The sequence below is a fragment of the Eptesicus fuscus genome, chromosome 19 (assembly GCF_027574615.1).
Source record: "Eptesicus fuscus isolate TK198812 chromosome 19, DD_ASM_mEF_20220401, whole genome shotgun sequence".
Lineage (NCBI taxonomy): Eukaryota > Metazoa > Chordata > Mammalia > Chiroptera > Vespertilionidae > Eptesicus > Eptesicus fuscus.
The window spans coordinates 3,783,728-3,809,800 of NC_072491.1; the positions used below are offsets into that span (position 1 = coordinate 3,783,728).

The 26,073-nt window shown below is 58.7% G+C and overlaps 2 protein-coding genes across 5 annotated transcripts in view; one reads left to right on the forward strand and one right to left on the reverse strand.

Annotated features, from left to right (window-relative positions):
• Window positions 1-20,796, forward strand: part of SLA (Src like adaptor) — a 33,013-nt gene extending 12,217 nt beyond the window's left edge. For all 4 annotated transcript variants that reach the window (XM_054708541.1, XM_028132779.2, XM_028132780.2 and 1 more), the window contains 6 exons: window positions 7,670-7,769; window positions 8,804-8,890; window positions 11,012-11,115; window positions 13,304-13,435; window positions 17,883-18,015; window positions 18,881-20,796. In XM_054708541.1, the coding sequence (XP_054564516.1) occupies window positions 7,670-7,769; window positions 8,804-8,890; window positions 11,012-11,115; window positions 13,304-13,435; window positions 17,883-18,015; window positions 18,881-19,094 (770 nt within the window). In that variant the 3' untranslated portion in view covers window positions 19,095-20,796. The remainder of the gene's footprint in view (window positions 1-7,669; window positions 7,770-8,803; window positions 8,891-11,011; window positions 11,116-13,303; window positions 13,436-17,882; window positions 18,016-18,880) is intronic.
• TG (thyroglobulin) overlaps window positions 1-26,073 on the reverse strand; it is a 158,235-nt gene that overhangs the window by 43,900 nt on the left and 88,262 nt on the right. The window lies entirely within an intron of this gene.

The following is a 26,073-nucleotide window of genomic DNA, read 5'->3' on the forward strand; positions in this document are numbered from 1 at the left end:
ACAGGTGAATCAGGGATGACAGAAGCCAGCTTTTCCAGCGCTGCCTGGGGGAGCTGGCTCCGAGCGCCACAGCTGAGAGTAAGGCCAGTGTCTCGGGCTCACGGTGCGGGCGCCTCCGGCAGCCTGGCTTCCTCCCTCAGCAGGGCGTCGGGGCACAGGGTATGCGACCTCTATAGCTGGGAAAGGGATGGTCAGGGGGCCAGGCCATCCATCCGTGACCCCAGGGTCGGTCCCTGGAGACCTCGGGACACTCCGCCTCCCATTTTCCATCTCCGCACTCAGACCTGGCCTCCCTCTATCACAGGGGTGGCCGCACCTGGTTCCCCGTGCCCCCCTGCATCGCGGCGCTGGGCAAAGGCCACAGGCACAGGTGCCCCCGGAATGTCTGCCACGCCGCAGCCCAACGTGAGCGTGGACACGGCCAGGCCCCTGCCCTGCCTCGGCCTCCTGCTCACTCCATGACATCCATGGCCCCTTCAAAAGGCAGCCGTCTCGCTTCTTCCACGGTGCAGGCACCCACGTTCTACACGGCCCCCCGGCTCCCCAGGCATCCCTGCCCATGGAGGCCCTGCTCCCCACTCGAGTCAGACGCAGGCCATTCTGGGGGCCCTCCTTTCTAGCCGGGTGATTGTCTACCCCCCACCCCCCAACCTGAGAGGGGAAAAGCACCGTCCCTGGGACAAAGCTGGGGCCACGGGACAGGGTGGAGCAGAGTGTGTGCACCGGGCCCGAGCAGCGGCCCTGCCTCCCATGCAGAGCTCAGGCTGCTGCTGGGAAAGCCGGGTTCCTCCTCCTGACTTCCCCAAACAGCTCAGGTCGCACTTCCTCCCAGGTCACGGCCACTGCTAGGAACAGCCACTGTAACGCTGAGGCCTCAGCCAGCCCAGGAGGCAACCCCCCCTCCCATCCATCTGTCGTGTCACCACGTACCCTGGGACCCAGGGGCCGCACGCTTGAGCAAACCCCATGAAAACAGGGGCCTCCAAAGACGGGCTCATTTGCCTTCATCTCTGAAATGCAAATCGCCGTGAAATAAGTTTCTCTTTTTCCACTGTGTGGGTGGGTGGTCACCTCCAGAAAGGAGGTACAGGGGTCTCCCCAGCCCTCCACCCCCCGGGTAGAGAATTCCCCAGGTCGTGCCCAGTTTGTAACCCAGGCAACCACATCAAGGGCGGGCGGGTGGCTTTTCCATCCCCCCACCCCTGAAAAGTCCCCCTGAGAGCGGCCCTGGCTCGATTTCCTCTTTTCTCTGACACCTCCGAGGATGAGGGAGGGGAAGGGGTGCGCGACGCTGCATTCATTAGCGTTTGTCCGCGGAGGGACGCAGGCTTTCACGGAACACGCACCTCCTCACACTCCCCGGCTGACTCCTCCGGGGAGTCTCCGAGGCCGCAGGTGGTGCGGGGGGCTGCCTCGGTGCCCACACATCACATCGGGGCTGCCTTGCTGTTAGCCCGAGCGGCGGACAGCCAAGCACCAAAGACCCACAGGAGGCCGACTGGGGCTCCCAGACAAAGGCATTTTCTGAGCTTCCGGGCGCCGTGCCTCCCCCAGCCGGGGCTGGCTGTGCCCACCTGCTTCCCCGACCCGGAGCTTCGCAGGACACTCCCGATGAGCCTCGTTCCCAGAGAAAGAGCCACCGCGTCCCAGAGGCAGCAGGACTCGGAGGTGGTGACCTCGCTGAGCTTCTGGCATTGTCCCCCAGGAGTGGCATGACCTGAGGGGGTCCCTCAGCCTCCCACAGGCAGACTCAGCTCTCAGAGATCGGACCAATCCTCCCCTCAGCACAGCGCCCAGAGCCTCCTGATGCGTATGGGGGGGGGGGGTCGCTGTTTATAAACTCTGCTTGGAGTTAGTTATCTGGTTGCGCAAGGCTGGGTGGAATGGCCATCCCCCCAAAAGTTTTCAAGTGCCAGAACCGGGGAGTCGACGGCTTGTTTTCAAATCATGCCCCAGAGCTCCCCTTCTCTGCGAGGGCGCACACGTTCCGCCCCTGCTCTGGGTCACACACAGGCGGCGCAGACTGACCAAGGCCCCGGGCACGCCGTGGCCTGGGGAGACGGCACATCGCCACCCTAAGAGAGGGCTCGGTCGCATCGCGAGATCTTCCCCCTGTTCACCTCCTGCCTCATCGCCCTGATCTGAAGTGAGCTCCCACAGACCTCTCTGCGAGGATGGAAACAATGCTAAGCGGCGCATTTACATAGCACCCAGGCCCTGCCCTGGTGGAAAAAGGGGTGGGTGGGGCTGGGGGGGGGGGGCGGGGAGAGGGGCAGGAAGTCTCAGACCCAGTCTGGCACCTCTCAGTGAGGGTCTCCCGCCCACCTGCCGCATGCCCCTGGGAAGTCATCAAATGCAGTTCCTGCCCGTCCCCCCCAAGACCTGCTCATCAGAATCCAGTGATGGTGGGCGGGAGCAACGCACCTAACTGCTTACAAGCCCCTATCCCGCCACCCCCCCCCCCCCACCCCCGCATCTTGCACTCAGAGCTTGCAGAGCACAGAGCTGGCTTTCAGTCCTGCCTGTACACACACACACACACACACACACACACACACACGCACACACGCACACACGCACACACACACACATGCACACACGGGACCAGAAGTGAGCTACCTCAGTGGGTCTCCGTGGGGTTCCCTGTCCTCATTTGTGAAACGGAAATAATTAGTTAGTTGGTGCCAGACACGATTCCGCGTGCTTCACACGTACCAAGGCTTCATTCTCGAGACGGCCCAGCACAGACCCGGCATTATCATCTGCACTTTGCGGAAGCCGAAACACAAGAAGGTGCAGTTACATGCCTGAGGCCATGCAGCTCAGAAGGGGACAGCTGGTGGCCTGAGTCCCTCCCTCCCCCCAACATCACAGGCCCCGAGAGGACCAGGACGGGCCTGCGCGGAGGGGTGGGCACTCTCTGGAGTGGGGGAGGGCATGGTCACCGACATGCAAGGGCCCCTGGGAGGGGCGCCCCAGGCAGGAACCTGCACAGACCTTTGCCGGGACCCACTGCTGGCCCAGGAGACGGGCTGAGGTGGGACATGACGGCACACGCTTTGTTGGACAATCCGTGGCTGCCACAGGACAAGATCTAGTCCATCAGACGCAGCGGTCTGCGCCGCTCAGAAGGGGACTAAGGGTGTTCTCGTGAGCTGACATGGAGAAGCACATTCCTCAGCAAGCGGCGGGGCAGGTGGTACCGGGCTGTGACCGAGCAGGTGGAGGAGGCGGAGCCGATTCCCTGCTGGTGTCACCTGGTCCGGGACCGGCACTCACCTTCCCGGCGGTGTGTCCTCAGGGGAGTCTCCACGCCCCAGCAGCATCTCAGAGCCTCAGGGGCTGCTCAGCGCCCAGGGGCCCATCGGACAGAGAGAGACACAAGGCCTGGGCCACGGCATCTCCCTTCCCAGCCCACCATACGGATCCACGGGCGCAACCTGTGCTCTGTGGGGACCCCCAGGACTGGGTGGACCTTCTCTCAGGCCAGCCCTGTCTGATTGGCTAGTTGTATGTATATGTATTTCCTGTAAAAGAGACGGAAAGCAAGGCCTGCTTTGACCCCTCCGGAGGCCATGAGCTTGGGCGTGACTCAGGATGTATAAGCAGCCCTAGCTGGTGTGGCTCAGCGGATAGAGCGTCGGCCTGCAGACTGAAGGGTCCCAGGTTCAATTCCGGTCAAGGGCACATGCCCTTGTAGGGGGCTCAATCCCCAGTGAGGGGCGTGCAGGAGGCAGCCGATCCATGATTCTCTCTCGTCATGGATGTTTCTCTCTCTCTCTCCCCCTCTCCCTTCCTCGCTGAAATCAATCTAAATCTATTTTGTACAGAAAGGATGTCTAAGCAGAAACTGAAACCGCTGGGGTTAGCTCCTGGCCCACCAACCACACCGAGCCGCCGTGCCACCTCAGAGCCTCATTTTAATAACTTGTCCCAACCCGGGGAGGACCAAGTGATCCCCTGGGGAACCTGGCAATTACCTGCCGAGGGGAGCCACGCGGCCGTGCCATGGCCATGGCCTTAGAAACCGCCCTCATCGCCCCTGGCCGTGCTGCTCCAACCAGCCCCGCCTCAGTTTCCCCCCCTTAACATCAGAATACATGTTCCGTATGGAGCGTCTGATGTGACGGACGCCCGGGTCTGCTCGATGCTTATAAAGGAGAGCTACTAAAAGGTTTTCAGCGTTAAAAAAAAAAAAAGTGGCGATACTTTAAGGGAGGATAAGGCCGTAAAAAGGGGGCCTGTCCTCTTTGACCAAGTCACATCTGTGGCCGGCGAGTTCTGCCCCGGCTTCCGTCCGTCTCTGGATTCATTTCCTATTTTTACATGTTTGCGCAGGCTGTTCGGTCTGACTCATTTCTGAGCTGGGCTCTCCGCAAACATTTGTTCTTTTGAATTTCGTCTTCTGTTCTCACCAAATGGAGTTTGTTTGGGGCAGATGAGAATATTTTCAAACTCACGCAGCTCAGAGGCGTTTGAAAACGTGGGATGCTCTCGCCCGATGTGGGTTTGGGGTTATTGAATGAGAACCCCGTCCCGTCGCACAGACGTGGTACCAGCTGCCCCTGACTGAGCAGGCAGGCTCCTGGGTCCCGACCCAGTCACGGGAGGCAGTGTTGATACCTGCCGGCTTTGCCCGCAGACAGATGCGGTAAGCAACCTCCTCCCCGTCTCCGAGCTCTGAAGGCGGAGGCCAGCTTGAAGGCAGGCCTGGTTGACCCCCAGGCCCATTCGCGCTTCTGAAGACCCTCCCCGGGATTCTCTTTGCAGGCCTGGCGCGGATTTCGCCCCGTAATTTGTTTCCTTATCTTACGACTGCAATGTTCCTTCCGCCTTCCTCGGCAACCCCTTCTCCAGGACACTCCTTAATCTCATTTAATTCGAACGCTGGGCTCTCCATACAGCCGGCAAGGGGGTGGGGGGCAGTACCTGACAGTACACTTGAACTTCAGGAGCAAATTTAAATGTCCGTGGTCGGCAAACCGCGGCTCGCGAGCCACATGCGGCTCTCTGGCCCCTTGAGTGTGGCTCTTCCACAAACTACCACGGCCTGGGCAAGTCTATGTTGAAGAAGTGGCGTTAGAAGAAGTTTGTTTAAAAAATGTGGCTCTCAAAAGAAATTTCAATCGTTGTCCTGTTGATATTTGGCTCTGTTGACTGACGAGTTTGCCGACCACTGTCCTAGTTGCACTTATTTCACTGCAGGGACCAGAGCGTGGGGGTGACACAGGCGGGACCCTGGCATGGGATCGCGTTCGGAACCACCCTTCGCTCAGAGCTAACCTAACGCCAGCACCTTCTCCAGCGCGTCTTCGGTTTTTCCGACGCTGGTGATAAGGCGCCGGGGGGCCGAGCTCTTCCAAGGGCCAGGCGAAGGCCAGCGCCGTTAGGTAGAGGCCCGGGAGAGAGTTCCCGGCGGCGCTGAGCTGGTGCGGGAAATACCACAGGAAGCTCACCTGTGCTCTTGCGCAACTGAAACTCTCCCGCCCGAGCCCGCTTTCCCGGCTTTGAAGCCGTTGTTTCTGTGACGGGGTTGTGCTTGTGTTTCGTTTTCTACTCTGTTTTGCTTCTACGGCGAGGAAGGAGGGTTGTGCTGCCTCCCAGTCTCAATCAGGACTCGGAGATCAGAGCCCGGACCTCGGTGCCCACACGCAGGCCATGGCACGCTCTATCACGGCCACGGATGACGGACGCCGCGTCCCCTTGTCACGAGCCCTGACCCCTTTCGGTGACTCCGGCCGCTGTGAGTCACTTTTGGTTTCCATCTGCCACCAGGAGGCGTTTACTCTGCAGCTCAGTTTCCCCGAGGAACAGTCCATTTCAAGGAGCTGTTTCCCATGACAACTTGCTTCTGACTCAGCTATCAATTGATAAACAAATCAGACCCTCCTTTGTCTTTCAGACCCATTCCGTTACCTAAGCTCTCCTTGGACGTGGCCGGTCCGGGATTTGTGACTTGGACACTGTAGGACCGTGGTCGGCAAACCGCGGCTCGCGAGCCACGTGCGGTTCTTTGGCCCCTTGAGTGTGGCTCTTCCACAAAATACCACGGCCTGGGCGAGTCTATGTTGAAGAAGTGGCGTTAGAAGAAGTTGAAGTTTAAAAAATGTGGCTCTCCAAAGAAATTTCAATCGTGGTCCTGTTGGTATTTGGCTCTGCGGACTGATGAGTTTGCCGACCACTGCTGTAGGACATATGAATTGTCAGGGCAGCGTCCAGCAGTCCCAGCGTGGGGGTGTCTGGGTCTAAGAGAGTGGCCAGTTTGGGCCAGCCCGGCCGCCATGCCCAGTGCTGGGTCCTCCCGAGTCTCCTTACTTGTGTATTCTCTAGATCTGAGCTCCAGCAGAGCAGGGAACCATGGTTTTCTGTGTACCACCATGCCTGGCCTCGAAGTCACTCAGTGAATCACTGCCGACGAATGAGGAAATCTGTTGCCCCCAATTTTGAGTTCTGATGGCCCGCCAGTAGATGGAGTGATAAGCGTCTTAGCAAACAACTACTAAATTTGCTGATTTGTCAGGCACCGCAAATACTACCCTGCACCTACAATGAAGGCAAATTGCAACAGCCGGTGTTGCTCAGTGGTTGAGCATCGACCTATATGACCCAGGAGGTCACAGTTTGATTGCTGGTCAGGGCACATGCCCGGTTGCGGGCTCGATCCCCAGCAGGGGGCCTGCAGGAGGCAGACAACCAATGGCTCTCTCTCATCACGGATGTTTCTATCTCCCTCTCCGTCTCCCTTCCTTCCTGACATCAATAAAAAGTATACTATTGTTAGAAAATGGCTAAGGCTGTGAAACAAGGATTTTGCTTACTGGCAAAAAAGCAAATTCATATCTTATCACCGCATCTCTCACGGGCAGTAAGCTGTGCTCATGTGACCCAGAGAGCGTGCTTTCCTTCCTTCTCACAATGCCACCGGAATTACTTCCCATACACGTTCGATGAAAAGGACTCAATTTTTCTCTTCCCCTCCCCCAAAGTCCCTATTAAATAGATCCCTAACGCCATGCCTCCTGTTCTACAAAGAAGAGGTGCTTTACTGAGTTTCGGAGTTCCTCAGAACTCAGGTAGCCGAACCTCCAACATCATCACCACGATGATGTTATAAATGCAGGACCTCCCCGCCCCCAAGGCCCAGAGAGGGCCCCCGAGGCAATGACAGTAAGAAGGGGTGATGGGAGAGGCCTTTTCATTTACAAGGGGCTGCCACGTGCTTCCATCTCATCGCCTAAGGACCCCGGGAGGAGGAAGCACTAGCCCCATGTTAAAGGTGGGGAGATCGGTCTAGCAGGGATGCTGGGACTTGCTCAAGATTACATGAAGCAGTAGACAGTGGGCAGACCCTGAAGGCGGGTCTTATGGCCCCTGGGTCCCTACTCTCAGATGAGAACAGCCGGGCCCAGGCAGGCTTGAGAATGGGGGTAGGCCCTGCCTGACCCTCAGGGTTCCCTCGAGCACCTACGCCACCATCCCGGAAGAGAGGAGCGCCGACTGCATACATCGCTACTTCAAAATAAGTGAGGTGTCTCTAGCTGAAAAGGCCCCGAGAAGGACTCGTCCCTGCACCCGCGCCTCCCAGGGCCTTGTTCTAGCTCCTTGTTCTAGCTCCTTGTAAAAAAAAAAAAAACCCACAAACCAACAAACCCTTTTCCTGTTTCCCCAGGAATGGAGAGCGACTTCCTGGCCGTGCTGACCGATTACCCATCTCCTGACATCAGCCCCCCGATATTCCGCCGAGGGGAGAAGCTGCGTGTGATTTCTGAGTGAGTTAGCTTTCAAACCTTTACGACCCCCCCCCCAAAAAAAAAGGATGAACTCGATTGGGGGGCCGTGGTTAGGCTCCAGCTGTAGCCGTGAAATTCCCTACGAGCCCTGGTCCTCTAGCGAAGTGAGACTTTGGCCCATAGAGTAGACCTTCGTGCTTCACCCCCCTCCACGCTGCCGGTGCTCTAAAACCTCCAGCGGCTCCCCATTGCCTCCCGGATAACCATGTAAATTCCTCAGTGGCTTTTGAGGTCTTTTATCGTATCAGTCTCAGCTCCCCCAGCACGGGGCGCGGTTGATAATATACCCAAGTGCAGGCCCAGGAAGGAGGGAGGACCCAGGGGTCTGGGGAAACTTCTGATGATACGCACAGTATTGCCCTCTATCCTGTTTCTCTCCCTGGTTGGAAATAGTGTCCAGAACAGGGGTGGGGAACCCTTTTTCTGCCCAGGGCCATTCGGATGTTTATAACATCATTCGGGGGCCATACGAATTCATCGACTTAAACATTAGCCTGCTGTCTTGGGTCAAACATCTCACTAACTCACCCCTCATGCCTTGGCAGGGCCAGACCACGTGATTTCACAGGCCTCATACGGCCCACGGCCCGGACGTTCCCCATCCCTGCTCTAGAACAAACAGGGGCTCTACTCCCCTTTTATTTCAGTCCTCGTGGCCACAGACAGAGGAAGTGTCCTGGTTCGGCCCCGGGGCATCCATCAGGCACGCACTGACTTGTAAACAGCCTCCGATGGTGGAACGCCCGCTGGAAACCGCGGCTTCTGATCTCTGTGCCTGTTGCCCGCACGTGGGACGATTTCCTAATTACCTTGGAATGTGGGGGGGTTGGGGGGAAAGGTACTTAAAAACTAAATTTTCATATGGAGACCTTTGGGTCAACGTGGCCAATGAAAGGTCTTAAAGAACAAGGTCGCCACGTGCGTGCCCGGGTTAAATCCGACCGCTCCGTTCATTCATGCGTTTGTCTGGCCCATTCGCTTTGACGCTTCCCTCCCTGCTCTTGTTCCTGCAGCGAAGGGGGCTGGTGGAAAGCCATTTCCCTCAGCACTGGACGGGAGAACTACATCCCCGGGATATGTGTGGCCAGAGTTTACCATGGGTGAGTGCCCGCCTCAGACAGCGTCCATGCAGCGCAGTGTTCATGCCGGTGACCTGTAGCTAGGGTGGAGGGAGTCCCGCCTGGGGCGGTGGAAAGGGGGGCACTAGGCTTGAAGAGGGTAAGGCCTCTTCTGCTCTAACCCGGTTCCTAGAATCGGGGCCACCTCGGGCTAGCCCACTTAAGCGAGATGTAATCACGGCCGAATGGAGCTCCCAAGCTCGTCGATGCAATAAAGATCCTTGAAACACGGAACAGCAGGCGCGGCAGTGCCCTACGGTGGTTAGGAAACGGGATGTCCCAGAAGGACAATTTGAGCTGTGGCCCGAGCTGACGTGGAGTGACGTGGGCAGGTGGATCACTCTGACCCTCAGTATCCTCCTCGGCGAAAGAGAGACAATACCCCTGTCCTGGGGGGGTGGATGTGAGGATTCGATGCCCAGGGCTTAACATGGTCTGTGGCCCACACTCAGAATTCACACATGGCTGTTGTGATTGGCTTCTTGTCTTCATGTTTGTAAGTGGAAGTTCGTGTCAGGACTTGAAAGGGTGGATGCTTGTCACGTACACTAAGGTAGTGAACATGCTATACATTGTGCAGAACCGAGGAGACGGGGAACTATTTGGCCGGGTCTGGCATAAACATGATATATTTTTTTAAGTATATTTTTACTGATTTCAGAGAGGAAGGGAGAGGGAGAGAGAGAGAGAGATAGAAACATCAATGATGAGAGAGAATCATGGATCAGCTGCCTCCTGCACGCCCCCTACTCGGGAACGCGCCCACAACCCAGGCATGTGCCCTTGACCAGAATTGAACCCGGGACCCTTCAGTTTGCAGGCCGACGCTCTATCCATGGAGCCCAACGGGCCAGGGTTGACATAATCATGATCTTAACAACAATAGCCCCCGTGGAGCCCCGGGCAGGAGTAAATGGCATCGCAGCTCCTTGTTTGTAAATAAATGGCTCCTGAGGACACAGCAGCCAGCTGCTAGCACCGCGTCTCCTTCGGGCCGAGAGGCCAGGCTGCTCTGGGACAGGAAGGGCCGTGCCTGGAACCCGGCCACTCTGCGCACAGAGCGCCTTCCAGAGAGGACCCCGCAGTGCCCTCGCCCGGGGGAGGGGCGCGCTCCACGGGGGGCTGGGCGACTGGGTTACAACTGCTTTTTTCCATTACGTGAACGAAGCAAGAACCATGTGTAAGGCACAGTAACATCGGCTGACGGAGAGGAGACAGGGAGGAAACGTGAGGAAAGCCGAGTGGGGCTTGGTGAGCCGGTGAAAGAGGCACCATGTCCTTCCTTCGTCCTGGGGCCCGTTCATTCCTCCACAGATAAACACCAAGCTCGACAGACAACCGGGGCGCAGAAACGAAACCCAAAAGCAAAACCCAAAATCGAAACTCGAGAAGGCAGAGTCCCTGCCCTCCTGGGCGGCGAGGGCGGGGCCGGGAGTTAGGTTATAAGGGAGGCAGACATTAAAGGAACTCCTACCAAAGAGGTACCTTATCAGGTTTTAGAAAGCTCATATCTCACATAATACAGTGTGGACATCTGAGAAACGGGATAAGAAAGGTGTTTCAGTCCTGCCAGTGTGGCTCAGTGGTTGAGCACCAACCTATGAACCAGGAGGTCACAGTTCCATTCCTGGTCAGGGCACAGGCCCGGGTTGTGGGCTCCATCCCCGGTGTGGGGCGTGCAGGAGGCAGCCGATCAGTGATTCTCTCTCATCATTAATGTTTCTATTTCTCTCTCTTCCTCTCTGAAATAAATTAAAAAATATATATTTTTTAAAAAAGAAAGATTTTTTTATGCATCTCTGTCCTCATGATTCAATGGCATACCTGGCATGTGGTAGGTACTAAGGAATTTTATTTGAAAGATTAAAAGTATGAAAGAAGGAAGAAAGGAAGAAAGGGAGGGAGGGAGGGAGGGAGGGAGGAGGAAGAGGAAGGAAGGAAGGAAGGAAGGAAGGAAGGAAGGAAGGAAGGAAGGAGTGAAAAGTCAATCGCCCTCGTCTTTAATCCCAGCAGTTCTATATGAACTGGCCCTCGATCTTAATTTCCGAGCCCGCCTGGCTCTGGGAGGGTGTGCCGGGCACTCACGCTGCCTTCCTCCCGCAGCTGGCTGTTCGAAGGGCTGGGCAGAGACAAGGCCGAGGAGCTGCTGCAGCTGCCCGACACGAAGATCGGCTCCTTCATGATCCGGGAGAGCGAGACGAAGAAAGGTGAGCACCCCCCGACCCACCTTCCCACACTCGGGTCAGACAAGCAGGTTGGCTCCTGGCTGACTCACTCATGGCCCGGCTCACCTCCCCTCCTCCCACGAAGCACGCCCATCAGGCCGAGACGGTGAGCTCCCTGCAGCCCGCGCACCTCGGTGAGGTCAGCATAGAAGCCCGGGGCCCAGACACAGGCAGTGGGGGCCTGGACCCGTATCAGGTCCTGGCGATGCCCGCAGGGCAATTTCCCATCGACGGAGAGGAAAGGCCGATGCCGGGTGAGGGCAGCACGTGGGCAGAGGGAGTGGGGCTCAGCGCGGGGCCTGGCCGGCGCTCTCAAGCTCCAAGGCTGGGCGGGTCACCTACGTCTCTGCGCTCAGTTTTCTCCGCTGTGAAATGGGAAGAAGCCCCTCCCTGATGGGGTGGTGGAGGGGCTCCAATGTCTTATGTGTGGTGGCCTCACTACCCAGGAGACCCCGGTGCTAGCTCCCTCTGTGCCCAGCAATGACATCAGAAATCCTCAAGAAGCAGGGCCCACAGATACACACCGCACGTACCCTGATCTGATTTGCATAATCTCCTTACATCCTACGCACTAAGTCGTGCAGTGGGAAGGACACAGCAGGGCTCTGCGGGGTTCTGAGCAGGGGTCCCCAGTTCCAGCTCCAGCCGTGTGGGTGATGGAGGAGCCACGTCCCCTCTCGAAGCCCAGGTCCCCTTGTCCATCACGTGGGATCGGCCGGAGGAACGTGCTTCTCCGGGTGCCAGGGACGTAATGTACACACGTAAGTGAGCAGACGCGAGACTTGGGCCCTCCCCGTGGGCCCGCCCGGGCTGAGAAAGGATCATAATAACTGTTTAAACACAGAAGATACTTGCGGGTGCTCAGCCTGCTCCTGGCTCCTTGCTGTCAAGGAGGAGGACACACAGTCTCTGCGGGTATTTCTTTAGAGCAAGATCAAAGCACAGGCGATGCATGTCCCCATGTCCCCGAGGCAGGGGACCCAGAGCCGAGCCTCCAGCTGGTGTGGGCGGGCGGGGAGCCCGGGAGGGGTGTGGGGAGAGCCCACCGCTCTAAAAATAAAGAGATCGCCAGGCAGACCTGCAGCTGGCCGGCCGGGCGGGGTGCAGGCCCCGCTCCCTCGGGCATGCAAAGTTCTCACAAGCTGACACCTGGCCCCTGGACCGGCTTGCCCTGCCTCCGGCCCCGCTAAGGTCACTGAAAGGCACACGCTGGGTCGAGTCAGAGGGCGGGCCTGGGCCGAGCGGGGGACGCCCCTCCGAAGGCTGGTCTCAGGCCTGCTCAGGACCAGGGTCCCGGGCGCCGTGCCAAGCTGCGTACCTCCGGCCGAGTCACTCAGGGGCTCTGAGCCTCCGTTTCCCCAGGCCTTTCTGAGAATTGATGGAGATGTTGTTGGGAGAGAGCTGAGCCCAGCCCAGCCCAAGCCGCCACGACTCGGTAAAATCTAGTGTCCCCCTCTCCGTGGCCCATGACACTTTCACCCTGGACCCCCCAGAACACCTGCCCGAGTCCAGTTCTCTATCTTCGCCCGCGGGCAAATCAAGGCTGGGAGCGTGGCGAAGGCTCTGCTCGCCCTAAGCCGTAAGGTGCTGTCACCCCAATGCTGCTCGAGGGGGCAGAGCGCAGTTCCCGTGTTTCTTGGGGAGACCCAGAAAAATGTCTTTACTGCCCCTCTCCCCGCATTTCTGAGAACACCAAGCCCAGGTCAGAGGGAGCTGGGGCGACAAAACAGGGGTCCCCAGTTCCAGCTCCAGCCATGTGGGTGATGGAGGAGCCACGGGGCATAACCCTGAGGCCTCTGACGGGCGAGGCGCCCGAGGGCACGCAGGCCGGACCCAAGGGAGCCCCAGGTCCCGGCCTGCGGCTGCAACCCGACACTAACCCCTCGCGCAGCCCAAGGGCCCGGAGAGGGATGTGGAAGCTCCCCTCGTGGGAACGTCCCAGAGCAAAGCCAGGCCTCTCCGAAATCAATAAAAATGCGTCTTTAAAAGAGAGAGTGAGCCGCATCCACGCAGATGGGGTTCTCGTGGCTGCTGCTCCCCACACGAATGTGTGTCTGGGTGTCATCGTGGGACAGGCTGAGAAAGCCCCTGGGCCTCAGGGGGGGCTATAGCCGGGTGCCCTCGACCGGGGGCCCCCGGGATGCCCCTGACCCGTCCTCCGTGCCTGCAGGCTTCTACTCGCTCTCGGTGCGGCACCGGCAGGTCAAGCACTACCGCATCTTCCGCCTGCCCAACAACTGGTACTACATCTCGCCGCGGCTCACCTTCCAGTGCCTGGAGGACCTGGTCAACCACTACTCCGGTAAGAGACGCCGCCGGCCCCCGCCCGGACGCCCCGCCCCGCCTCGCTAACTGCCCTGCGGGGCCTCCGCCAAGGGTGCCCGTGGGTCGCTGTGCTCGCTGCCATCTGCCTTCTCCGCGTGCTCGTTCCCGGTTCGCTCGGCCCGTAAGTCTCAGGCTGAGACAGGGTGCCCGCAAGGCCGGAGGGAGCGCTAGTAAAACGCCGCGAATCTCGAGCTCGCCCATCCCGTCCCGTCCCGTCCCGTCCCGTCCCGTCCCGTCCCGTCCCTGCCTGTAAACGAAAGAGGCCGGTGCCCCCGCGTTCACAGCCACGGGCGCCTCGCACTTCCTCAAGCCGACGGCGCAGCTGCAGGCCTCGGGCTTGGCTCTGCAATGCCGCCCGTTTCCCCTTTTCTGCACGGCAGGCTCCTCCTGGGCCCTCAGCCCTTCCTTTTTTATGCTTTTTAAAAAATGAGTTCAGAGAGAGGAAGGGAGAGGGAGAGACAGACAGAAACATTAATGATGAGAGAGAATCCCCTAGCAGCGATGGGCAACCTTTTGAGCTCGGTGTGTCAAACTTCGCCAAAAAACTGAGCATAACTCGGGTAGTGTGTCACTTTGAGGAAAAAAACATTATTTCGCCAATGTTTCATCCTCGGCATGGGGCCGCCTCAGCGGCCGCGTGTCATTGGGAATGGCTACGCGTGTCAGTGCTGACACGCGTGTCATAGGTTCGCCATCACTGACCTACATGCTGCCTCCTGCACGCCCCCTACTGGCAATAGAGCCCACAAGCTGGGCATGTGCCCTGGCCAGGAATCGAACCTTGACCTCCTGGTTCATAGGTCGATGCTCAACCACTGAGCCACACTGGTCAGGGTAGACTCTGCTCCGACAGACGTCTGGTTTCCCTCGCTCTGCCTGTAAGCCATGTTCACACGGTTCTGGTCTGCTTCCCAAGGAGCTCTGAAAGACCGCTCATTCCCGTGGCCTTCCTGGACCCAGGAGGGGGGTCGGAATGACCCACGCTGACCAGGACGGGGGTCATCCGCCGAGGCGGTGGGAACAGAGCGTGGTTTTGACGAGGGCGATGGGACAGGAAAGCTGAGTGAGACTGACAGGCCTGGAGGACGGGCCGGGAGTTGGGGTTTTACTTTACGGAAAAGGGGGAAAGAGCGAAAAGGTGGCTGTTTCTGGAAGTTGCTGTGGAACTGGTGCTCGTATCCCAGACCTTGGGGCACCCTGGGCTGGCTGTGCGACTCTGGGCTCCTTTTCTCCTCTGTGTATGGAGGATGCTGAGTGTTCCCTCCTGGGGGACACTGTGAGATGCCTGGGGTCGGTGCACACAAGTGCGGGGAGAGCGCCTCCAGGGCACAGCTGCGGCTCCTCCGGCCCCTTCCGCCTCCTCCCTGAGCACCGGGGGGAAGAAGAGAGGTCGCTTTCACTTGGCTAGTGTCCTCCCCCTTCCGGGTTCAGAAGGCCGGACCTGGGGACCTTCAGGTGTGGGGTCTTGAAGGGCCTTCCAAGGAGAAAGAGGAGACCATGGGGCCTGGGTTCTCACCCCTGGCCTGTGGGACGCGCAGCCGTGAAGGCGGCATGGCCGCATGGGAGACACGGGCCCCAGCGCGGATGCTCGAGGGCTCTGTGAGGCCGTGGACAAAACCCTCGGCCTCTGCGGGACTCAGGTCCCCGCTCACAGAGGTGGATGTGACCCGCCCGCGGGGGTGTGGATCACGCAACACCATCGAACCCTGAGGGGACGCGGCGTCCCAGCCTGGCGTGCGGCGGGTGCAAATAACAGATAACACGAATTACTTCTGTGACACCCGAAAACCTAGCGGCTCGGCTAAAAATGAAAGAGGAACGAGTCCTGGAGACGGTGCACTTCTGCCGAGTATGAGTAAACATTGGTTGTGGTATTGGCTCTTAATAACAATCATACCAGAGGCGGGCCGACCAGAAGTTTTGCATAGACAAAGGCAAACATGAGGGATGCCACCCCAGCAGGATGTCACGGACAGGGCGGTCCACAGGCTTCCGGCCAGGCTCCCCGGGACCGTGCACCGCCAGGCTCCCCGGGACCGTGCACCGCCAGGCTCCCCGGGACCGTGCACCGCCAGGCTCACCGGGACCGTGCACCGCCAGGCTCACCCGGGACCGTGCACCCGCCAGGCTCACCCGGGACCGTGCACCGCCAGGCTCACCCGGGACCGTGCACCCGCCAGGCTCACCCGGGACCGTGCACCGGGCAGGCTCCCCGGGACCGTGCACCGCCAGGCTCATCCGGGACTGTGCACCGCCAGGCTCACCCGGGACCGTGCACCGGGCAGGCTCACTCAGGACCGTGCACCACCAGGCTCACCAGGACCGTGCACCGGGCAGGCTCACCCGGGACCGTGCACCACCAGGCTCACCCGGGACCGTGCACCGCCAGGCTCACTCAGGACTGTGCACCAGGCAGAAGTACCCAGGACCGTGCACCGCCAGGCTCACTCAGGACTGTGCACTGGCACAGAGCAGGGCCTTCCCCACCACCTCCTGGGCCTGCACCAGGAGACGGACCGCAGTCTGCTTCACCCTGTCGTAACTGAAATAGGACTGAAACCCTGAAATGCTCCCGGGCTCCTGGGGACCCCAAGGTTGAAGCAACGTGGCCGGTTTCACCGCCCGCCAGCTCCTCCTCGGGACGGCGTTAGTGTGATTGTGCCCGGAGGGGTCTGCACAGGCGTCTCTGCTGCACGGGCTGCTGGCCCTTACTTCCTGGTTACCTGCCATCTCGAAGCCTCAGTTTCTTCATCTATAAAATGGGGATTAAGTGCCGCTTGCAGGATTGTTGTGAGGACCCAGAAAGCACCAACGTGAGAAGTCTGGCGTCTGAGGATTCCATGCGCAGTGGTGACTGAGAGAGCAGAGAGCGTAGGACACAAACGAGGTCTAAATTAGGGCCAGAGAGACCAGCGGTGGGGACAGGGGGCCCTTGAGTGTCGAGCTGGAGCTGAGAGGTCTGAGAGCCTGAGGGAGTGTTCTAGAGAGTTCCATGGACGGAAGAAGGAGAGGAGTGTGTCCTGACCCCAGAGGCAGGAAGGACTTCTCTCTCCTCCATGTCAGGGGCAACGAGCTGCTCTTCGAACAAGAGGCTGGCTCAGAGTCCAGGCGACAGGCTGGGTCACATCTCTGTGACCTTGAGCAAGTGACTTGGCCCCAGGACCCTCAGTCTCCGCATTCCGAAAATGGGCCCAACCGTGCTGGCGGCTCAAGGACGGGCCTCGCTCAGCGCTGGGCGCACGGCACCTGCCTTTCTCGTTGCCAAACCTGCCTCCTCGCCCTGCCTGTTAGCTCTCTAAGGAAAGACCCTCACCAAGTCTCCGCCTGGGCTGGGTCCCGCCTCCGATTTCTTCAGTCTCTGTGTCTGATTTGGTCCCTCACCCCTAGTCACCCCCTCACCTGTGAGGCCGTCTCAATTTCCAGCCTGTGACAGGTAATTTTTTTCAGATTCACATGCAATTAAGCCCCCTCTGACCCAATTTGATTGGACCTCAGGGTCCAATCTCGAGTTTCTTGGTGTGGGACAGTGTGGGTGGGCATTCAAGTTCAAGGTGAAGGGCAGACTGAGCGCTAGAATGGGCATGCTGGCCGCCACCCTCTGAGAGCCGGGGTTTGCTCCTCAGTACAGTTTCCTTTTGTTCTGGGGCAAGGACCCCCCACCTCCCCACCCGCCGCCCCAGGGCTCCATAGATAAGACGGGAGGCGGAGACACCCATGGGTGACGTGGCTCCGCCCGGCCCTGCCCGGGGCCAGCAGCACCTGGCACCCTCGGCCCCGCCATCGCCCCTGTGACATGACAGGCCCGGGGTCCTCACCCTGAAGACGCCCCGCTTTCCTCCATCTCTCAGAAGGTGTGAGCGCAGCCAGGCTCCGGCTCTCTCACCAGGACAGGGGCGGGGAGAGGGCCTCCGAGGGGCGCTGCGTCTGAAGCTCCCGGAGGAGGCGGCTGGGAGCTCAGACGGCTTACACCAGCCGAGGGGGCGATGGGTTTACTCGCCTTTCCTTCTCCTGTGCATGGTGTCTAGGGTAAAGGGGAGAGGGTTCCCCCACCTTTTCCTCTGTCCACTCTCTCTCTTTCACTTTGAATCTTTGTTTCTCTCCTTCTTCTTTTTCTGGGCCTTTTATCTTTTTCGAGATCTACCTTTAATTCCCTCTCTCTCGCTTTCTCCCTCCCTCCCTTCCTCCCTCCCTTCCCTGTCTCCTGTCATGGTTCCTTTTGTCTTCCTTTCTCCCCACCCGTGTATCCAGCCGCCATGCTGTCTTCAGTGCGGCTCTGTGAGCGCTGGGGAGTCAGGGGTGCCCACAGCCCCCTGCACATGGGCCCAACTCAGGGTTGAGGGGGCCGTGCCGGATGGCCCCTCGGGCCCCCGCCTGCGCTGGCTGCAGCGTCTCCGTCACTGACCCGCTGTCTGCTCCGTCCTCAGAGGTGGCCGACGGCCTGTGCTGCGTGCTGACCACTCCCTGCCTCACCCAGAGCACCGCGGCCCCGGCCGTGAGGGCCTCCGAGTCGCCCGTCACCATGCGCCAGAAGACCCCGGACTGGAGGAAGATGTCCAGGTGAGGAGTCAGGGGTCTGTCTGGGTGTCTGAGCCCCAGTCCAGCGTGTGAGCCTGGCACATGAACCCCGTGGCCAGTCACAGCCGGCCCTGCTGGAACCTGACGGTGGGCACGCTGAGCGGGCACACCCCACAGAACCCCGATGTCCCCCGGGAGGCAGACCCAGCCTCGGGCCTCACGCCGTGGGGGCCACGACCCTAGCGACTCCCTGGCAGGGTCCCAGCCCCCCCAGTTCTGCAAACATTCCCTGAGCCCCATTCAGTGTGAGCAGAACACTTTCTAGCAGAAAGAGGCCACCTCCCCTTCCCTAATTGTTAGGATCCTAGAGAGGATCACACTAAGAACTCTTGTGTCATTCGATATTCTTTTAGACTCCCTCAGAAAGTCCCAACACCAGCAAAATCCTAAAGTGCATCGTTTGTTCTTTTTAAGGGAAAAGCATTTTCCACTGATCTGTTTAGAGTGTCTGCTATTATATTTTAGGGGCTTGTGTAATTGGAGATTGATTGGTGGGTTACCTTATCAATTAAATACTGATCCAGACATCCCATTGGAAATTTTTTTTAAAAAAAATCAGAAGTCAGAGTTGACTGGGAGATAAATAAAACTGCTCTTTCTTGTAAACATCATAAAAAAATATTCATTAAAATTTACAGTGCGTGAGACATTTTAGCCATTGAAGAAAATGGTGGTTCAGAGAGGTTCAGTGACTTATCTAAGGTCACACAGCCAGAACTATAGGAAGCAGAATTAGAACGATAAGCCAGAGAAATGCTAACCGGGCTTTTTTCCCTTCCTCTTCCCATTCTCTTGTCCTGATCCCTCTTTTCTCCTCTCCCTCTGTCCCCTCTGCTCCCACGCACAGGCTGCAGGAGGACCCCGAGGGCGCGGAGAACCCACTGGGGGTGGACGAGTCCCTCTTCAGCTACGGCCTCCGGGAGAGCATCGCCTCCTACCTGTCGCTGGCCGGCGACGGCCGCGCGCCCCTGGACCGGAAGAAGAAGAGCATCTCCCTGCTGTACAGCGGGAGCAAGCGGAAGAGCGCCTTCTTCTCGTCGCCGCCCTACTTCGAGGACTAGCCCGGGCCGGCCGGCCGGACGCACGGCGTGTGCCCAGCGGGAGCGGACTCTGGACTCTCGCCCGGGGTCCAGCCGGGGGGCACGGTCGCCCGGTCCCCGGGAACCTCGCGTCTTCCGGACGCCAAGGGAAGCTACCTGAGCTCGCGCGCCCACCTTCTCTGTCCACGTCGGGACACAGGGACCCTCCCTGGCGTCGGGCCAGGTCTGGACATCACCCAACGTCGACGCGCGAGGCGATCGCGCAATGCTCCGGAAGAGCCTGCTTGTATGTTGTGTGCGCGTCGTGTTTGCGGGGAAGACAGCCAGTCTCTCCCAGGAAAGGGTGCGGGGCCCGCCCCCACCACACGGCCCTCCGAGCTCACAGAGGAAACGCCGGGACGAAGACCGGCCAACAGCTGCGTCCCGGGCCAAGGTCCGGGTTTGCATCCGGGTCCCCGGCACGGCACCTTCTCAGCCGCCCACAGAGGCCTCCGGTACACACGCACCTCCTCTCGCGAAGGAGCTCAGGGACCCTAAAAGCTCACCCACCGTCCTAATTAGCCCTGAAGCTCTCTGTGCCCCTTGGATCCCAAAGCCACATGTGCAGAGGCCACATGGCCTCCCCGCCTCTGCAGGGGGCGAGGCCCAGGGGCAAGGGGAGGCTGCCGGGAGGGGCGCTTGGTGTGGGGCGGACCGCACGAGCTTCCACCACACCCCGCTGCAGCTTCGCCGCACAGAGCTTGGAGGCAAACCCCAAGGCCCCCCATTAACGCGCCCAGACCCCCTCCTGGCTGCGAAGAGGCACCGTGTCCTGTCCTCTGTGAGGTGTCAGGGAAAAAAAAAGACCACTGAGCCCCAGGCCCCCGCAGAGGTCCGCGGTGCGGACAGAGAGAAAGTGTGTGAATGGAGATCATGAAAAGGGGGTGTCAAGGCAGACATCGGCGCCTGGCTCTGCATGGGACAGGGGTCGCGTGGGGTGACCCGGATCCCAGGTTTCAGCTGGACCTTCGGAGAGAGAGGGCGTGGCTGGGCGGAGCAGGTCAGAATGGTCGCCCACTGATAAGTTCTAGAGCGTTCATCTGTCCGGTGTTTTATCCTACGAGGGGTCTGGCGCGCACACGGATCCAAGTGCTGAGCTTGGGGAACGAGGGGGTCAGAGGGCTTAGTTCTGGCTCCATCGCTGCTCCAGGGCCTCACGAGCAGGAGCCGGGTCTCCAGCCGCCCCCGGGCCCTGCCCCTGCCAGGAGGGCTGCCCGGAGCCAGGCCTCGCTCTCCCCGCTGGCAGGGGCCAGGGAGGGGCGGTGCCTGTGCCGGGGTGCCTCTCGCTGCCCGATGCGAGCGTCTGTCTGTCCGCCATGCGCATTCCGCACGTCTGAGGTCACTGTGCTCGCCGCACGTGTCGACGCGTTTACATGCTTTTCTGTATCAGCAGAGCCCGGGCTGTTTACACCAAAAGACATCTGGGGTTTCCCTGCACCCAAAAGGCTTCGCAGGGACCGGCCGAGGCCTGGGAAGCGACTGCAGCTCGTGCGCACTGCCGCCGACGTAAGGCCGGGGCCGCCGCCCGCCAGATGTCTGCACAGGGTCCCACGTGGTCTTTTCCGTTGTGACTCTCGTGGTTGGAGCGTGTGGGGAGGACGCGAGGGATTTCTAAGTGGGAAGCATTACGTTTTGCTAAATCATGTATTTATTCCTGATTAAAATAAACCTAATGCGTATTTAACCCCCCTGGATGGAGAGTGAGTTTCCTGGGTGAACTGGGAGGAGGGGGCTTTGTTCAGAAGCTGCCCCGGGTCCCAAATTCTCAATTCAACGTGCAACTGGGCAGAGACGGAGACAAGAAACACCCAGAGAGACCTCGCTGGCCGGCCGCTCAGTGCGGTGAGGGCAGCCTCCTGCACCCCCGACTGTGTGACTTGGGTGGTGTCTCCTCACACCTGAGGGTGGACATGAAGGGTGAGGACAGAAAAACTTCCTGGCCGTCGTTACGAAAACCCTGTCTCACCTGGACAACCCCCACCCCCACCCCCAATACTGCTTGTGGTCCCTCTGCCGTTTGTTCTCCCGAGAATTTCCTTCTGCAGATATGTTTGGGCACCTTCTAAATTCCAGGGGCTGGGGCCGCTCGGGGCTGGGGCTGGGGCCAGGAAAGGCAGGGGCCCTGCTGTCACAGAGCCTGGTGTCACATACACAGACCTCCCTCTGCAGAAAGCCCCCGGGCCCGGGACAGTCAGAGTGAGATGCAGGAGGGAAGCAGCAAGCATCTGAGACAGGGCCGAAGGCCTCAGCCTTGCTACATAGGAGTCTCCCCCCCAAGGCGGGTCTTCCTGTCTTAGGTGGGGGGAGAGCTGTGAGCCCTGTTGCGGCAGAGCCCTGGAGAGGGGGTGACCCTCCAGATGGAGGAGCAGGCTTGCTGATCACAAGCAGTGATGGGAAGACCTAGGGGGAGCCTGGCATTTTTAAAAGTATATATTTTTTATTGCTTTCCGAGAGGAAGGGAGAAGGAGAGAGAGGGAGAAACATCAACGATGAGAGCGAATCATGGATCGGCTGCCTCCTGCACGCCCCACACTGGGGATCGAGCCTGCAACCCGGGCATGTGCCCCTGACCGGGAATCGAACTGTGACCTCCTGATTCATAGTCAACGCTCAACCCCTGAGCCACGCCCGCCGGGCAAGCCTGGCATTTTCTAGGAACAGGGAAACCAGGGAGCGGGAAGCGAGGGCTCGGGTGGGAATGGAGCGGCAACGAGACAGGAAACTTCAGCTCGAGGCCACGTCGTGAGGCCTGGCGTTCACGCCGAGGAACGCGGAATCGGGGCGGTGGAAACATCGTCTGGGTCCCGAGCATCCCAGCCCAGAGGGCACGGCCTCCTCTGTCTTCCCTGAGGACCGGCCAGGGTGTCAGTCACCCAGTGCAGGTGGGCAACACGTCACGCCCCTTCATCCAGCCCGGCCCGGGCTGAGGAAGTGCCCCATGCCTGCTCCTGTTGGCAGTCGCCTCCGCTGGGCATCGAACGGGGGACACGGACGCTTCTCGAGTGCCACAGTGCGCAGGGCACTCTGCAAACTTGTCGAGGACAGCGTCGGAGCCTCGGGAGGCAGGAGGAGCCACGCCTGTTCTCTCTCTGGGGAACACCAGGGCACAGGCTCACCCAAGGCCAGGAGCTAAGGCGCTGGCCCCACCCTAAACCTGGCCGCTTTGTCTTACACATGGACACCCAAGATCCTGCAGAAGCAGCCTCATCAAATGGGAATCACAGGCTTTGGCTGTAGGTCCCTATCCCTACTCCAGCTCCTTCTCTGCTGTGTGTTCTTTAGCAGCTCACTAAACATCTCTGAGCCGTGGGTGTCTTATCTCTAAATGGCTATTTAAAACACACACACCCCTTGTGAATCCATGTGAGGAGTCTCTGAGATAATACTCTGAGAGTTCTCTATGGCCTCCAAGACACTACACAAATGACTATGCTGGTAGTTCTCACAGGAGTGTGTCTCATCTGCTAGGTCAGTGGTCGGCAAACTGCGGCTCGCGAGCCACATGGCCCCTTGAGTCTTTGGCAAAGGCCAGCTTAGGAGGACCCTAATTTAAGTTAATAACAGTGTACCTACCTATAGAGTTTAAGTTTAAAAAATTTGGCTCTCAAAAGAAATGTCAATCGTTGTACCGCTGATATTTGGCTCTGTGGACTAATGAGTTTGCCGACCACTGTGCTAGGTCAACAGTTCTGGCCCTGAGATTTGCAGGAAGACGAGATTTTAATCAAGAATATGCAGCCAGCTTGCCTTCATTCCCCAAGCATCTGCTGGTAACGAACGCGTTGAAGAGCTGCTAACGGAGTGAAGTATTTCGGTTCCCTGGATCCCACGTCGCCCCACGGGCACCCTGAAGCCTGCTGGGAGCAGTTGTAAAAGCTGCTCCCCAATGACGGGAACAGATGGCGGGATTATTTTTACACGCGCTCCCATTTGTGAGAACAGATTCGCTTTAGAAATTCCCCAACACCCAAACGCTCCAGAATTTTCAAGGAGAAGTCTGCCTTCTGCGCCTACGAGAAGGTGTTGGGGTGTCTCCTGGGTCCCACTGCATGTCTGGTTTCCGAGGGGGCCAGCCACTCCTGGCCCGTCTCCCGGGGCCTGCCGTCTCGGGAGGGAGACAGACTGTGTGCTGGTGGGACTCCTGGGGATGGACAGGCAGCGGAGAGCGGGCGGGCAGGACCGTGTCTCACACAGGACAGGGCCTACACAGGCAGGATGGGCCGGGGAGTCTGTCCTGAACACGCGGGCGAGGGAAGAACTGGCGGTGGCACCGCTTCCTGTGGGGGATGGTGACGATGCTGCCCTGGCCTCAGTGAGGCCCAAACAACGCCACCCCTGCCCTCCTCAGGATCAAGGCCCCGGGTCCCAGGAAGGCTAGGCAGCGCGGGAGTGCGCCCACGGCCTCAGCATTGCTAGCAGGCCCGTGGCACTGGTCTCACTGGTCTCCCTCTCTCCATAACTGTTACTTCATCGCCTCCTCATTGCTTCTCTGCCCCAGGCTTGTCCCTCTGATTCACCCTCCCCCGCTTCTAAGCGAAGTCTCCTAAAAGGAAGCAATTTCCCACCTGCTCGAAGTGCTTTTTAAAAATATATATATTTTTATTGATGTCAGAGAGGAAGGGAGAGGGAGAGAAAGAAACATCAATGATGAGAGAGAATCATGGATCGGCTGCCTCCTGCACACCCCACCCTGGGGATGGAGCCCACCACCCGGGTGTGTGCCCTGACCGGGAATCAAACCGTGACCTCCTGGTTCATAGGTCACCGCTCACCACTGAGCCACGCCGGCCGGGCTCAAAGCTCTTTGAAGGCACAGTGAGCTCGCAACAGCACTGTGCACAGCAGCCAAAGGCGCACCCTGATGTCCATCAACAGACGACAGACAAAACGTGGTACACGCACCATGGAGTAGGACTCAGCCTCAGAAAGGGATGGAATTCTGCTAGAGCTACAGCATGGGCCACGGGTGAACCCTGCAGACATGCTAAGTGAGAAAGCCAGACACCGAAGGACACACCTTGTGTGGTTCCACTAGTAGGAGGTACCTAGCCAGGCCACGTCACAGAGGAGAAGGGGGCGGGGAGTCATTTTCTATTCGGTACAGAGTTTCTGCTTGGGATGGGAGTTCTGGAAATGATTCATGGTGATGATTGCCTAACCTTGTACATGTGCTTAGTGCCACTGAATTGTACACTTAAACGTGGTTACAGTGGCCAACCAGACCAAATCAAAGACGCAAACACACAACCCAGCTCCATGGCGATGGCTCCCACGTGCTCAGGATGGACCCAAGCAGCTCAATCTGGCTGCTCTCTGCCTCGCAACCCTATACCCCTGCCCTGGAGGGCCCAGTCCCCTGAGGCACCGCAGGCCTACAGAATGAAGAAGAGTCCAGCATCCCCGTGGTGTCTGGACTCTGCAGACACAGTCCCACGCAGTCCCACGCAGCCCCTCAGAGTCTCTCACAGTCTCTCACAGCCCACACAGCCCCTCAGAGTCCCTCACAATCCCACGCAGTCCCCACACTTCCTCTCTCCTGAAGAGCATTCTCCACCACCCCCTCCTTCTCCTGCTCTTGGCTGGGGCTTCTCTCTGAGCCGCCAGAAGTCCCTCTCTTAAATATCTGCTTTAACTATCTGCCCTCATCCCATAGCAAACTCCAAGTTTCTGAGAACCAGGGCATGAATTATTCAGCATGGCGTCTCCAGCACCTGGCACCGCACCTGGCACCGCACCTGCCAACGGCTGGACACGCAGTACAATTAGAAGCTAATCAATGACAGAATAGTTTTCAGGCCTCATGGTCAACCAGGTTATTACTTCCATCATGATTATTGTCATCATCATCATCAATATATCATAATCATCATTGTAGCACCACATTATCAATAGTATCATCAATACTATCATCATCATCGCCACCACCACCATCATCATCACCATCTTCACTACCATCATCACCATCATCATCATCACCACCATCATCGTCATCACCATCATCACCATCATCATCACCACCACCATCATCATCACCATCTTCACTACCATCATCATCATCATCAACATCATCACCACCATCATCATCGTCCTCACCATCATCACTACCATCATCACCACCATCATCATCGTCCTCACCATCATCACTACCATCATCACCACCATCATCATTGTCATCACCATCATCACTACCATCATCACCATCATCACCTAGCAGGTGCTCAGGCTGACTAGCAGAATCATGAGTGCTGAGTTCTATTCTTTGCCTTCATTCCACAATCAACAACTCAGTTGGCCCGGCCTTTGGAGCTCCGTGCCGCCCTGTGGCTGCTGACCCAGCTCCTGCCACTTCTTGCATAGCCATGTGGACAAGCACCTGGGTCCTTTACCCATCCTCACCCTCCAGGTAAGGGAGCATCAATGAGGTGGAAGGGCTTAGTGAGGGTCACGCATCGCCCAACACTGTCCCACAGTGAAATGCCACCAGGACGGAATCTCAGGGTGGAGGTGGGACGGAACGAGGGCTGCTGAAGAAACCAGACAGCTTACGGGGAGATTCGAAGTTCAAACCCAGAGAGGACCAGGGAAGCCACATGGGGAAGTAGATGAGAGTTCTCTCGGGTCGATTTCTCTCCTGTTTGGGGGGTGCTGCCAGGTGTAGTTGGCATAGAGTTGGCTAAACTGTACCCCCATCATCACGTGCCTCCACCAGAGGCCTTCTCATCCCACATCCCAGCCCCTGCGGTTGTCTGTGGACAAGGGAGGGAATGCAGAGCTCAGACCAGTAAACCGTAGCGAGGCTTCCACAGGAAATAGAACACACCCGTCGGAACTATGAGCACCTGAGCTCTGAGTGGCCAGCCGTCGGGGAGCCCTCAGCACCGGCTCCCATGCGCATGAGAGACGGCCATGAGCAGGACACACACTCAGAACATGGATATGGGGACCGAGCAATGGAAGCAGC